This window comes from Pseudophryne corroboree, chromosome 4, assembly GCF_028390025.1.
Source record: "Pseudophryne corroboree isolate aPseCor3 chromosome 4, aPseCor3.hap2, whole genome shotgun sequence".
Lineage (NCBI taxonomy): Eukaryota > Metazoa > Chordata > Amphibia > Anura > Myobatrachidae > Pseudophryne > Pseudophryne corroboree.
In genome coordinates, this window is record NC_086447.1 from 830,151,355 (window position 1) to 830,167,546 (window position 16,192).

Genomic DNA, 16,192 nt, shown 5'->3' on the forward strand with positions numbered 1-16,192 from the left:
ATAAGTTACACCGTCATCCCCACCTATCGCCAGGACAGTATTAGAGAATTTATCTGCCGCCGCTAAATGTGCTAGATAAGTACCAGGTCTATCGCCTGTAGCATAATAAGAGTGTTGGGCATACAGCAAACGGTATTTAGCTTTATCAGACAGACAGTTCCTCCATTTGGACTGCGCAAGCAACCATGCGTCCTTGGAGGCAACCAATCCATCTTGCAAATATTGGATTTCTAGGGACCTACAGGACGCTTCAAGTTCCATTTCTTGGCGTTTGTAGCCATTTTTTAAGGCAGCAACCCGTCTAATTAGGGAACCACGTATAAATGCTTTAAATGCGTCCCAGAGGATTGCTGGTCCAGCAGTACCCCCGTTTAGCTCCAAGAACTCCCGCCAAGCAAGCTCAAGCTCCGCTCCAGTGCCCATCTGTGAAAGCCAGAATGAGTTAAATTTCCAAAACAACTGTCCCCGGGTACCCCCAGTATCCAGATTCAACAGTACTGGTGAGTGGTCAGAGATACCTCTAGTTGCATACTGGATATCAACAATTTGGGGAATTAAACAGGGGGAGACCAGGGCCATATCAATCCTAGAAAAGGAGGAGTAAGTAGGGGAGAAGCAGGAGAACTGTTGAGCAGCTGGATGCCGCGCCCTCCAGACGTCCACCAAACCCATACCCTCCACCAACAGAGCAAAGTTACCCGGACGTGGGCGAGGCACAGTAGCATTGGTGCTGAATCTATCCACTCTAAGATCCATGACATTATTAAAGTCCCCAATGCAGACAGTGGGAATATTGGGGTAAAGGGACATAAAATCAGCAGCCTTGCGTAGAACCTCCGGGGAGTACGGTGGAGGAATGTAAATAGCTAACAATAATAAAGACATGGAATTTATCTGACATTTAAGAAAAATATATCGTCCCCATTGATCCACCTGGGCCTGGTCCAAAACAAACGGGACAGATCTACGGATCAGGATGGAGACGCCTCTGGAATGGGAGGTATGAGTGGAGTGGTATAGCCACCCAATCCATGGCTTTTTAAGAGATAGAACTTTGGCTCCCTCCAGGTGCGTCTCCATAAGACAAACAACATCTGCGGAGTACTGCCTAATCTGCCGAAGCACCAGGGCCCTTTTAATTTTATCATTAAGGCCCCGCACATTCCAGGATAACATTTTTAGACTAAGTGATGCCGTAATACATAAGAGCACCAAGTGCCAAATGTGCCCACAACATTGGTATTTGAAAGAGACAGAAAAGTAACCGCCTGCGAAAAATTTCTCTAAACATGTCACAACAGCAATGCTTATAAAACAACCACCCATTAAATCCTCCCTTCCCCCCCATACAACCCCCCACCCTGTATACCGGCCCGAACTGTGGCATACCTAATCCCAAAAAAAACCCCTCCCAACAACTAAATAACTAGTAAAGAGGACAAAAAATACAGCGGTCAAAAGCAGGCACTGCTCCCCCGCCATAACCCAACCCCCCCAGGGCCAAATAAGCACCCAACCCCCGAACATGCAGGGACCCAATATCAAGTGCAACATTTAGTATACTACCAATAAAGGCTGTATTGACCCCTAGTAGGAAAAAGTCAACAAACATTAATGCAATAGCTGTATACACAAATACTTAATGACATAAATCACAGCCCAGTCAGCGGGCAGCTGCGACATTCAGTCATTTGCCAGAGCATGCCCCGCCGGGAACTGCCGGTCAAGCCACGTCGCCGCCTCCCGCGAGGTCAAAAAGAATTTAGTCTCTCCTCCTGAGACCACCCGCAACTTTGAGGGAAAGAGCATAGCATAAGGGAGATTGAGCTCCCGGAGACGTCTCTTAATTGGAAGGAACTGGGCTCTCTCCTTCTGGACGTCGACCGCAAAATCAGGAAACACAGAGATCCGGGTACCATTCCATTTAAGTGGGCCTTTGGTGCGTGCCAGGGTGAGTACCATGTCCCGATCCTTGAAGTGGAGGAATTTAGCTATAAATGTACGGGGAGGAGCCCCCGGCGGTAATGGCCGCATAGGGATTCTATGTGCTCGTTCCACCGCGTAGTGTGACGTAAAAGCATCCGTCCCAAAGAAATCTGTAAGCCACTTCTCCAAAAACCGCTCAGGAGCATCACCCTCCTCCTTTTCCGGCAAGCCCACAAACCGAATGTTATTCCGTCTCAGACGCCCCTCCATATCGGTCAATTTTTTCTGCACCTCCGTCATCTGGGATTCAAGGGCAGTGGTGCGTCGGCCAAGCGGGGCCACAGTGTCCTCGACAGTAGAAATGCGGGTTTCCGCCTCCCCCACTCTCTCTCTAACTCGTTGTAGATCCTGGTGAATTAAGGAAAGATCTGATTGCACCTGAGTGATCTTTTCGGCCAGCCTGCCTTCGCTGGCATTAACTGCGTCCAGTACCCTTTGGATAGCATCCTCTGAAGCCTCCGGGGGGCCGGAGCCAGCACTTGTAGCCGGAGAGGGGGGAGAGGAACCATCCTGCGACCCCCCCATTCTCTTATTTTGCGCGGGAGGATTTCTAGCGTATTTTTCAAGCTTGGCCGCAGCCTGAGAAGTCTTCCCCATAGTATTCGTTATAGTCACCCCTACAGGGAGTTGCAGCACTATATGAGAGAGTTATGGTAAACCAAGCAGGCAAGCCTCCAGTCAGTGCTATATCAACAAATCAGGAATCACACAGTGGTAGACCAGCAGCCTCCAGCTGGATATATATAATGAAAAAAGAAAAAGTCACAGTAATATATTTCTGACAGGGAATAAGCAGCAGAGGGGGCCGTGATCCGGGGGCACTGAGCAGTTATTAGGACAATGGGTGGGAGCCTAATTCCTCATCTCCCAAGCCCCACACTGGAAGGTTATATATTAGCCACAGCAGGGGTTCTCAGAGACTGCAGCCGGAAGTGCCTGTGCAGCCTCTGATAGAGCTCGTTTTATTTATTTATTTATTTATTTATTTTTTGTTGTTATTTTTATTTTTTTATTTTCCCCCACAGTGCCCCAGCCTGTGGAGCAGGAGAGCAGTGACAGGCAGAGAGCGTCAGACAAGGAGGAGCGGGGGACACGCTCAGCCCAGCGGACTGCAGCAGACTTAGGCGGTGCACTCCGTGCGCGTCTCCCAGCCGCCGACCGGAAGTAGCAGGGCCAGCCGCGGCCGGAGCAGGGGAGACCGCACTTACGGCAGCGGGCACAGGCGGCAGCAGGAAGGAGGAGAGCAGGGAGCGCTCACCGCCGCAGATCTCTCTCCGGGAGCCCGACAGGCAGTGTAGATACAGCGCGTCGATCCCCGCCACCACGGACACCGCGTCCCACGTGGCGCGATAGCAGCCAGGCCGGAGCCGTCCCGCCGGCCAGGCACACGAGCAGGACAACGGAGTGGGCCAGAAACACTCCTATGGGTGCACCAGACAGTAAGGCAGGTCCAGGGCACCTCTTAACCCCGGGGGGGAGACTTCAGGGTATTTTTGAGGATGTTCAGGCAGGAGAGCTCAGCACAATACGTGCTACTCCATGCCCAGCATAGCCACGCCCCCCCAACAGAATGAAATTTTTAAGCATAACGCACCCACCCCCGCACACACTGCATCCATTTGCTTAATACTTACCTCTCTGAAGTACCCCGTCGGATTCATCCCTTTTCGGCAGCGCAATAGAGTTTGAACACTAGGGGGAACAAACTCTATTGCGCCTGCTGAAAACTTCTGAATGATGGCACGGCGGACATTTTTCCGGAGTTTCGCGCATGCGCATTAGCAAAATCTTCGGGAAAATGGCCGCTACGCCGTGTTCCCAGAGGTTTGCGCATGCGCAGTAGAGTCTGTTCTCAGACTCTATTACCGCTACCGCGGAGAAGGATGGCACCGCCGGGGGACTCCGGAGAGGTAAGTATTAAACCCTGTGCATCAGCCAGAGAGGAGGGGGCCCCTGAAGCAGAAGGCTGCACACAGGCCTCCTCCTCTCTTAAAACGCCCCTGGGTGGGGTGGTGGGGTGTCAGCTCAGATTAATGAGGCATGTTGTCTGAAAGAGGAGAATGAATGATAAATATGAACCTCAGAGTATGTGTGTACTTCTGACACCAACTCTGAGCTTCACACACAAATGTGAGATTACATACTGTACATGCTTATTGGCAATGATATTATAATTATAATATCAGATAGCCTATACCCCCCCCCCCCAATTTTTCAGATGCTGTTCCTCACCTCTATGGGGGGAATTCAAATGTTTTGCACACTGTCGGCCACTAGGTGGCGCCTGATGCAAGTGGTGCTCCGTTCAGGCGTGCACAGCCACCAGTGCTGACATTACTGCTATGTTGACCATCATTTTAACAAGCTAGTAATTTATGAAACTGATCTGCATAAAAATTGGCAAGAAGAGATGTATCACTATGATAGTGGCACTCCGCCAATATGGATGAATGAAATGCATATGCTAGCCTGTACTTAAGAAATGTCCTTAGAATGGATGTGTTATATGCAAAGAGCAAGTTCATGGGATTCACAGGATAAGTCGAGATACTTCAGGTATCTTAGACGTAATAAAGGGATTGATCTATCAATCAGTGAAAAAAGAGTAAAGTGGACCAGTTTAGAAGTTGCCCACAGCAACCAATAAGCTTCCACATTATAGGATGTACTTGTAAAATGCTACCTCAAAGCTGATTGGTTGCTATGGGAAACTTCTGCACTGTGGCGCAGATTTATTAAGCTCGGTGAAGTGATAAAGTGAAAGGTGATAAAGGACCAGCCAATCAGATCCTAGCTACCATGTCACAGGCTGGGTTTGAAAAATGACATGCGCTGACTGGCTGGTCCTTTATCACCTTCCAATTTATCACTTCACCGAGCTTAATAAATCTGCCCCTCTGTTCCTTACTTGATACAGCAACCCCAAAGTATTTAGTTGCAATCAATCAATCAATCAATCAATCAATCAATCAATCAATCATTGGTACAAACGAGAGAAGACAAGCAGACATATAGCATAGAAATATGGCTTTCTGAAAGCATGCACTCCTATCCCCAAGTACCAGCTAACAAACATTTGACATCTTTCTTTGTCTCTAACAATAGTTGATAGATTTAAATACCATATAAGGCACATTTCTCTCTGTCATCAACTGTACTTAAATATATGTAAAGTAGAAGTATGCCTACACATGCGCCATCTTGTGGTGTCAAAATATGTTGCAACTTTAAACATGATAATTAGATATTAGATACTTTGATCATTAATAACCATACCTAACAATTATCTCGAATGTGGCTTTGTTTGGAGGCTGATGCCAATCCCAAGCACTCTAATGCGTAAGTGACAAAGGGGTCTATTTACTAAGCCTTGGACGGAGATAAAGTGGATGGAGATAAAGCAAAAGACAATCAGCTCCTAACTGTCATTTCTCAAACCCAGCCTGTGACATGGCCGTTAGGAGCCGATTGGCTGGGACTTTATGTCCATCGACTTTGTCTCCATCCAAGGCTTAGTAAATAGGCCCCTTAATATGACACATTACAAGGATACATATACTGATATTTTCTTCTTATTGTTAGTTGTACCTAAATTTTAAAATTGTCAGGCAACAGTGTGCTAGGTCAATGCGCAGACGCCAAGGATCTATTAAACACACTGGGGATCATGGAAGTAAGCACACATGTCCCTACTGACACATATCCCTACTGTGCATTTGCATCATAATGCATATACATATTTCCATGTGTATATTTTTGTATATCTTTGATTTCTGTCTTCTTATCTTTGGAAAGACAGAACAGGGCCAGACACCAGCAGCCTAGCATTGCTCGAGGACAATAAGGGTTGTGTTAATATAACTGAGACACAGTTAGATGAGGACGCTATCACCTATAGTATATTCCCTTTATGAGGGCTAGATCTTGCAGTTCCTGATTGGCTGACTTTATATTGACTCCTCCATCTGAAAGTAATGAAATTATTAGAATATCAGCTATATTATATAGCTGAGATATTCCATCTGTTTTCATTAGACAATGCATATTTTTTACTTGAACCACTGCAAGAACGAAGATGCCCATTGGATTTTACCTTTAGTGTCATTTATTTTCATATCATTTAATTTTCAATGAATTTTCCTGGTTCTCTGCAGCATATTCCCAGCACTGCCCCCCCCCCCTCCCCCCACGGTGTACTTATTACATGTCTCCTATCAGACACTGTTTTTCTTTGGCTCCTGTCTGCTGACAGTGTGGTGACATCATGATGACATGTGCACAGTGTTGTAGGCGGCAGAGATCCAGATGTCAGAGGCCCTTCGGGGACCAGTGGCCTTGTCACCCTGGATGTCTGCACTGGTTGCATTGCCCTTGGAATGGTCCTGCTGAGAGTGCATACTCATCTCTCTCTTTATGAGACCTCTTCAGAAAGACATACATGTGATAATGGCGGAACAGGTCACCTGTAAGTCCAGTTGTAGTCATCAGTCACCCGCTCCATAAGGTCAAACTGGGGTCCTGGCACGCTGCAGATGGGTCGGTTAAAGCTATCACGAAGCCTCATGTAGATATTTCTCTTGTAAAAATGTTCAAAGTCTTGGTAGAGCGGCACAAAGTCCTTAAATAAATAAAGAAATAGATAAATAAATAAACAAATAAATAAAGATAAAGGGTGAATATTGTAGATACATTTTATACTTCACAGTTTGTCATACATTTATAAAAATATAAAACTTGTGTTTTTGTAAAAGTAGCAATAAAATACAGTGTTCCATTGTCCAGGTCAGGATGTAGTTATGTGACCGGCGATCAGGAGACCGACGTTCACATAACCTCCCCCTACATCCCGCACCCTCCCAATCCCGACAGTCAGCATGCCGAACAACAGGGACTATTCCCACTCGTTGGTCCAAAATGGTATTGGCTGGGACCATAGGCGTGCGCAGCACATTTTATTAGGGGGTGCACCGTCGGAGGGGTGTGTCTAGCACCGCCTTTTGGGCATGTCTAGCCCCATCTATTGACGGTCAACGCAATATAAAATATCCACCCTTGTACCAATCCTAATAAAGCAGATACATTGTCAGATGTTGTGGTGTGCACCAAACAAACACCCCTGATGGCACTCACTGCAATTACAGTGCTCCTCCTCAGCCTGGTCTGGCTCCCCCTCTCTTTCCACTGCAAGCTGCAGCAACTTACTTACAAGTCAGTCACTCACTGACACTGACAGTCGCAGACCAGTACTGCTGCTGCTGGAAAAACGAGTGACGTGTCAATGCTGCTGCAGACCGCCTGCCAGTATTAAATTTGTCTTCCTAAGAGGAACGCTGGCTGCATGCTGATCCTCATCAGTGGCTGGCGTTGGCATAGCATAGAAGGAGAGAGGTGGGCATGTTGTGGGTGATGTAATCACATCACGCCACACTGTTTTGTTTTGTACATGGAGGTGGAGCCGGGAGTCTGAAAGCCGGTGGCAGTGGCACCCTTGATTAACCCAGGTGTCCGGTCAGTAATGCAGTCCTGACAGGGTGCAGCGCAGAGGGGACAGTGATCAGCATGCTTGGCGATCGCTGCATCAGGCATGTGAGATCAGGGTGCCGGACATTAGGGGGTGCCTGTGCGAACCAGGCACCCCCCCCTACGCACACCTATGGCTGGGACATATGTAAAGTACAGACTGTCACCATGTGCCCGTTACAAGGTGTAGCTTTTTGCACTTAGTATAGCGCAGGTGCAAATACACATTGCTGATGATGACTAGTAGTAAACCAGGTGCATATGCAGCCAATACAGTAGTATACGCACTCTGAGATCTGTATAGCTCTGCATAAGTGCACAAATATGCTATGTGCCATGCTGGTTTCCTGTCAATATTGTTTGCCCATTTTACTTCCAACTCTACATCAGCCCTACAATCACCAAGGACAAGCCATGCAACTAACATCTTACCACCTGTCACCCTATTTCCACCAGCAAGCTGGCTAATAAGTGCAATGTTTACACTACTATTCCTGGATTACTGTTTCAGCTGTTCAACTGCTTCTCTTTGTCCCTCAAAGCCTGTGACCATATGTATCTGACTCTGCTTGTGTCTGATAGGCTTACAATTCCATTCTGCTTTGGTTCTATAAGAGACTTTCCTAGCACATACCTGCTCTTGTTTTGCACCGGATACACCTTTTCCAGCCAAGGGACTCACAACTTAATCAGTTCTCACAGATATGGCCACGCTTATCTTACCTGCAAATGAGTTGCACGTGTGTATGCCTGGCAATTGTGACTAGCTGCGTCTGCATGTGATTCGTTCGTAGGAGCAATCCTGTGGGTCATGGGTGCGTATGCAGTCAGATGAGCGTGGCCATATCTGTATGTGTTTGGAAGTTTCATGATTGCTACTGTACATTGCACTGGTCTCTGGCTACTGACAAGAATCACTGACACAATCATCTGGTTCAAATCGAAATCCATTGGAGAGTCAATGTCCCCTACCAGCATGTTCAAAGACCCCTAAGCAACAAGCCTTTACCTTCTTTTCCGAGTGTCCTGTCTTCTTTTGCTGACGGTCTCTACCTCCTTTCCTGGAGATAATTTCTTTATCTCCTTTCCTTAGGGTTCAGTGTTTAACTCTTTGACTGAGGGTCCAGGGGTTACCTCCATTCCTAAATGGGCCTAATTCAGAGATGGACACAGTAGGACAGTTGCAGAGACTGTGCTTACAATATGTAAATGCTGCAGGAGGCATCTTGTGTGAAAAGACGCCTCCACTCCTGACCACTTCTGTGTTTCTCTGCTGCATTCAAATATGCAGCACCCGATCATCTGTTGAACATAAGTTCTGTGTTTCTCTGCTGCATTCAAATATGCAGCACCCGATCACCTGTTGAATATAAGTCACTCAGGTTACTCAGGATGGGCAGAACATTCAAGCCTCAGGGGCCAGGGACGCTGTGTTAGAAGACACAGACATTGGCCTCAGCACACATAAAAAATGAGGTGTACACTGCACCATTTTCAAAAATGTTACCCAACACCCCCATATTGTCGCATCCTGAAATCTGCACATGCTTGGTGCTGATCCTGCACATGTGCAGATCAAAAAATAACTGGAGATGTGCATAAGCATCGCATTTACATACATCTCTGAATCCCACTGTTCAGTCTTTACCCCTTCTTCTGTGTTTATCTTCTTTCCTGGGGTCCAGTTTTTAACGTGTTTCCTGAGTGTCCAGTCTTTACAGTACCTCCGTTTCTGAAAGTCCAGCCTTTATCATCTATTCCGGGGCTCTTTTTCTGAGGGTTTAATCTTTCCCTCCTTTCCTGGTGGTCTTGTCTTTACCTTTTTTGGTGAGATTCCAGTTTTTTTTTCTCCTTTCTTGAGAGTCAATTGTTTTTCAAATGTGGGTTCTTCCTTTACATTCTTTACTGCAAATCCCTTCCTAAGGTTCCAGGCTCTCTCCTTTTTCTGATTGCCTTATCTTTACCTCCTCTTCTCACCAGTGTGCAGTATCAATCGCAGAGTGCACATCTAGTACCAGTGTGCAGTACCATCCATAGCCTGCAGAGTGCACATCCAACACCAGCATGCAGTACCACCCACAGCCTGCAGTATGCACATACTTTCTAGTGTGGGCATTATTACACTCACCAGTTGTGTGCATACCTGTGTGTTGCTGACATATATCACCAGCAGTGTGTGCACTCATCTTGCATCTGTGTTCAAAGTTTTGGCTAGACTCCGTTACCATTTGGGGCTAGTCCTTCATCCTAGTATTTTGTCTGTTTTATTTCCTGCTCAGTACTATCTAGCTGATAGCACTAAATGAGGAGAGGCGTCATTAGACCACCTAGATTCATTCACTCCAGTTTGTACAGGTTCTTCCCACTAGTTCTAGTCCAGAACCAACATCAAATTTCGAACCTGATATGTAAAGCTGGCCACTCACCTAAAGATTATCTTTCCAACCATCCAATTACTGTAGTTGACTGGCTGGTTCGAAAATCTGCTACAGTATTAGAGCAAATGACAAAGGACCATTGCTTTCAAACACTGAAAAACAGACAAAAACAGTCGTTTTGACAAACTGGTTAAGTTCTTTTGATTTAATCAACTTGTCTGAGCATCTGCCTTCTTGCATGTCCCAGCATTCAGTCGATTGTCATTTTCTTCTGTAGATTACCAGATTTCATTACAACGAGTCAACGAGTTGGATGGTTGGAAAGATAATCTTTAGATGTTTGGCCAATTTAAGATGAATCGCATCTGAAATATGTATGTATAAGTGTTTACCTAGCTTTCGGATGCATACATTTGTAAAATCATTGGGGGTAATTCCAAGTTGATCGCAGCAGTTGGGCAAAACCATGTGCACTGCAGGGGGTTGCAGATATAACATTTGCAGAGAGAGTTAGATTTGGGTGGGTTATTTTGTTTCTGTGCAGGGTAAATACTGGCTGCTTTATTTTTACACTGCAATTTAGATTGCAGATTGAACTCACCACACCCAAATCTATCTCTCTCTGCACATGTTATATCTGCCTCCCCTTCAGTGCACATGGTTTTGCCCAACTGCTAACACAATTGCTGCTGCGATCAACTCAGAAGTAGGCCCATAGTTGGGTATAAAATATCCTTACTTTCTGCTCTTTTCTTTCCTCAGCCATGTGGCACTTTTCCAGCCTGCATGCTCTCAGGAAATCCCGTAAATAACCAAATAAGATCAGAATTCCATAACCGAGGTAGGTGAGAATGGGAATGTACAAAGGAGCTTCTTCAAAGGACTCCTTGAACTCCCTCTTGTACAGAATGCCATTTGCTACTCCATTCTGCAGAAACAGAACAATACAGTGTAAGTAATCAATCATCTAATCTACTGTGTTATTGGGCAAAACATACATATCTAGATATTGTTGGAAGAATGTGTGTACAGGACTGAGGATGTAGCAGAGTTTCTGTACACACCAGTAGATGCCTTACAACTCTGAACAGACCAGTTACCTAACTAGCATAGTGGTTTTATTGAAGATAAAGCAGGTACAACAGTACTCACTGGTAGATGGAGTGGAGCTTGAGTGGAGTGGGATGTCATACAGCTCACCAACCGGTGAGTGTATGTAGGTACAGGGTAGTGGTGCATGATGCTGGAACAGCTTCTAAAACAACAGCAGGTAACCATGGGTCTCACTGGAGCTAAGTGTAAGTCTACTGTTTTCCACTGTGACACACCGACACAGTCTTCAGATGTCTGTGTATATGCTCAGTAGTAGTCTCTGTGACCATTTTGATTCAGGGAATTAACCTCCATTGGAGGAGTAGCAACATGGAATCTGTGCCACTTCAACACTCCTCCTTACTACAAGATTCTCCATGTTATACAAACACGAAACAAAGCTTTCTTGTGACCTGAAAGCAAACAGGGTTAGACACATTAGAAAAAATGAACATATCACTTGACTTGGATCCATTCTTCTTAATAGACACATCAGCAAGAGTAACCTCATTGATAGCATTGACCGCTAAAACAGTTTCTTGACTCAGGAACTCAGGACTTATGTCACTTTCATGATTCTGAATGTCATTCTCACTTGTGACCTTTACATTGTGCAAAGTCCCTTTACTTACAGTGCATCCGAAAAGTATTCACACCACTTAACTTTTTCCACATTTTGTTATGTTACAGCCTTATTCCAAAATGGAATAAATTAATTTTTCCCCTCAAAATTCTACACACAATATCCTATAATGACGTGAAAAAAGGTATTTTGAGATTTTTGCAGATTTGTTAAAAATAAAAAAACTAAGAAATCACATGTACATAAGTGTCACAATTGAGGGCTGGTGTTGGTAGCGGGAAGCCTCAGTTGTAGGGGCTAACGGGTACCTGAACTTAAGAGGTGAGATGGGAATCCTAGACATGCGCAGGGGCTGCAGTACCGATGCCCGAAGGCGTAACCACGACAACTTAAGGTTTTTATTAAATAATAAGTCATAGAAGGTGCAACAAAACAATAACCGTCAAAGAAAGTCTCTGAGTTCCTACTGGTTGAGACCAGTAACTGGGGAGTTGGCTTAAAGTGCTTTATGATGCTAGAGATCGTAGGTAAAGCATTTAAGTGATGCTAGGGATTGCAGAGATAGCACTTGACTGTAATAGCGGATTCTTGAAGATAGTGAGAGCAAAGCACCGCTGGAGAATAGCCGCTGGAAGCCGGAGCATACACTCTGCCAACGCAGGGTGCAAATAGCAAGAGAGTCAGGCTGCACCACAGAGTGTAATCACAGGAGAGTTCAGGCTGCACCGCAGAGTATAATCACAGGAGAGTCAGGCTGCACCGCAGAGTATGATCACAGGAGAGTCAGGCTGCACCGCAGAGTATGATCACAGGAGAGTCAGGCTGCACAGCAGAGTATGATCACAGGAGAGTCTCTAGTGAAGCTGAAGACTGGAATCACTGGGAAGACAACTGAAGTACTGACCATTTCCTGGGTGCTGGGACAGGATATTTATACCTGCTGGGAAGCAGGCATTGGCTGACAATTACACACAGGCACCAGCAGCGCTGCAGATTGGTGAGGAGAGTGACATGTGATTTCATCCAACATGGCTGCGCCCATGACAGAGTTTGAAGGGGAAAGATGACCTGAAGAACCATGTGCCAAGCAGCAATGGCGGCGGAGGCCGCAGCAGCAGAAGGCTCCACGGTCTCCCACACATGCACAGCGGCCACAGGGATGGTGGCGGCGGCCGTGGCACACAGAGGACGCGACACTCAGCTTCCATGCGGCAAGACCATGGACGTGGCGGTGACGGCCGCGGCGGGACTGATAGCATCACACTAAAGTTAAGTGAACACACTAAGAAGGCCGCTGAGCCAGCGCTGCGGGCAACACCAGATGAAATGTAACACCAAACATAGTTATGACCTGACCCTGGCATGCTGAACCAATCTCAGGAGACACCTAACCAGTAGAAAATGGAGTCCAGTTACCAGGATCGTGTCAGCACCCCCCCCCCCCCCTTTAGTAGTGGCCCCAGGACACTTCTTAGGTTTCCGAGGAAATCTGGTATGGAAATTCCGGACCAATTTAGGAGCATGGACATATGATGCATTCGTCCAATCAATCAGATATTGAAGATTACCATATCTGAGACATGAGTCCAGGATCTTGGCGACCTAATACTCAACACCACGTTGAGTCTGAACTTTGGGAGCAGAGGGAAGCGCTGAATGAAAGCGATTCAGAATTACTGGTTTAAGGAGTGAAACATGGAATGTCTTAGGAACTTTCAGAAATGGAGGTAGCTGGAGCTTGTAAGCCACTGGGTTGATGACTTGTTCAATCAGGAAAGGTCCGATATAGCGGGGAGCGAACTTCATGCTTGGGACCCTCAATCTTAGATTCTTTGTAGACAGCCAAACACGATCACCAATCTTAAGGGCAGGAATTGCCCCTACGCTTTTTATCAGCAAATCGCTTCTACCTGGAGGATGCTTTCAAAAGAGCTGCTCGAACATTCTTCCAGTTATTTAAAAACTGCCGAAGCATGATATCAGCTGCAGGCACCAATGTTGCTGGAAGTGGTTGGAACTCTGGAACTTTTGGGTGAAACCCATAGTTGGTGAAGAATGGTGTGGAGGAAGATGAAGAATGGTACTGATTGTTGTGGCAAAATTCAGCCCATGGGAGGAGTTGAACCCAATCATCTTCAGATGAGGATACATAGATACGGAGGAAGGCCTCCAAGTCCTGATTCACCCTCTCAGTTTGCCCATTGGTTTGAGGGTGATAGGCTGTAGAGAATTTCAACTTGACTTGGAGAGCCTGGCAAAGAGTTCGCCAGAACTTGGCTACAAACTGAACACCTCTGTCGGAAATTATCTCCTCAGGGAGACCGTGTAATTTGAAGATCTCTTGAATGAAGACTTGTGCCAACTTGGAAGCTGACGGAAGACCGGTGAGAGGAATGAAATGAGCCATCTTGGTGAACCGGTCAACTACCACCCAGATGGTGTTGAATTTATTACACATAGGGAGATCCGTGACGAAATCCATAGATAAATAAGTCCACGGATGATGAGGAACAGATAACGGAACCAGTTGCCCAACGGGTGACTGGCGAGGCACTTTGTGTTGAGCACATTTTGGGCATGACGCAACAAACTCAGTAATGTCCTTCTTCAGGGTTGGCCACCAGTATGATCTGGAAACAAATTCTAAGGTCTTCTGAATGCCTGCGTGTCCGGCGAAGCGTGAGGAATGTGCCCAATGCAAGAGCTTTCTTCTGAGAGCCGGCTTTACGAAACTTTTCCCCGACGGGGGCATAGAGTCCGTCCTCACTGCGGAGAACACCACTGGATCAATAATATGCTTGTCAGTAGACTCAGACTCATTTTCTTGCTCCCAAGAGCGGGAAAGGGCATCAGCCTTACGATTCTGTGACCCAGGACAAAACTGAAGTTTGAAGTCAAATCTGGAGAAAAAGAGTGCCCACCTGGCTTGACGAGGGTTGAGACATTGAGCGCCTTTTAAATACAAAATATTTTTGTGATCCGTCAGAATGGTGATGGTATGAGAAGCGCCTTCTAACAAATATCTCCACTCCTGCAGCGCAAGTTTGATAGCCAAAAGTTCTTGATCATCAATGGCATAGTTACGCTCGGCAGGAGAAAACTTCAGAGTGAAAAAAACACAGGGATGTAGATGACAATCATTGGTTGTTTGAGACAGGACTGCACCCACTCCGACAGAAGAGGCATCTACCTCAAGGGTAAAGGGTGAGCTAGTATCTGGCTGTTTTAATACTGGAGCAGAGACAAACCTTTGTTTCAACTGATGGAAGGCTTGAATGGCTTCCTCTGACCACTTGAAAGGGTTAGCACTTTTGTAAGCGCAGTAACTGGTGCTGCAATAGTGGAGAAGTCTCTAATAAATTTCCTGTAATAGTTGGCGAAACCTAGAAGTCTCTGGATGCCCTTGAGGGTTACAGGAATCGGGCAATCTTGAATAGCTTTAAGTTTTTCTGGATCCTTCTCCAGATCAGAGCCGGACACAATGTACCCCAGGAATGGGATGGATTTGACTTCAAAGATGCATTTTTCCAGTTTGCAGTACAGATGATTGGTACGGAGACGGGACAGAACCTCTTTCACCCAGAACCGATGTTCCTCCAGATCATTCGTAAAGATGAGGATATCATCGAGATAGACCACAACATGTCGATAGAGAATGTCTCTGAAGATTTCATTCACGAAGTGTTGGAATACCGCTAGAGCATTGCTGCGTTCGAAAGGCATGACGAGGTACTCGTAATGTCCGTCACGGGTGTTAAAAGCGGTCTTCCACTCGTCACCCTTCCGGATTCGGATGAGATTATACGCACCCCTCAAATCTAACTTTGTAAAAATAGTGGCTCCACTGACGCGGTCAAATAGCTCTGTGATAAGCGGCAGAGGGTACCGATATTTCACTGTGATGTCATTCAAACCCCGGTAGTCAATATAAGGCCGCAGGCCGCCATCTTTCTTCTTTACGAAGAAGAAGCCTGCGCCAGCTGGAGGGGATGAAGGCCGGATAAACCCTTTAGCCAGATTTTCCTTAATTTACTCTTCCATGGAGTGGGTCTCAGGCAATGACAATGGATACGTGCGTCAACGAGGAGTTTTCCCTGGAATCAGATCGACAGGGCAATTCCATTCCCTATGGGGAGGAAGAATATCGGCTGAGGACTTGCTGAATACATCGGTGAAATCCTGATATGGAAAAGGTGGAACATCAGGAGACTTAGAGGAAGATTTGCAAACTGGAAGCACTTTATGTAGACATGTCTCAGAACAAGAAGGACCCCATGCCAGGATATGGATAGTCTTCCAATCAACTTGAGGATTATGCAAACGAAGCCATGGGAAGCCATGGGAGGATGAGTGGCCCTTGGGATTACCAGGAAGGAAATCAGTTCTGTATGCAAAACCCCTACCTTCAGACGAATAGGTAGGGTCTTGGAGGTAATCACCGCATCAGGAATCTTACTACCATCCATGGCAGTTAAAGATATAGCAGATGACATTCTCTCAGTGGGTAGAGACCGCTGCTTAACGAACTTCTCAGTTATAAAGTTTCCGGCTGCTCCATAATCCAACAAGGCAACAAGATTCTTGGTACGTTGAGCCACCTGAAGTGAAACTGAGAGGTTGCAGTCACTTGAAG

At 46.2% G+C, this 16,192-nt stretch overlaps 1 protein-coding gene across 1 annotated transcript in view; it reads right to left on the reverse strand.

Moving 5' to 3' along the window:
- LOC134910470 (serine palmitoyltransferase 3-like) overlaps positions 1 to 16,192 on the reverse strand; it is a 312,941-nt gene that overhangs the window by 111,341 nt on the left and 185,408 nt on the right. The window contains exons 3-4 of the mRNA XM_063918543.1: positions 10,624 to 10,812; positions 6,450 to 6,604 (exon numbers count right to left, since the gene is read on the reverse strand). Coding sequence (XP_063774613.1) covers positions 6,450 to 6,604; positions 10,624 to 10,812 — 344 coding nt within the window. The remainder of the gene's footprint in view (positions 1 to 6,449; positions 6,605 to 10,623; positions 10,813 to 16,192) is intronic.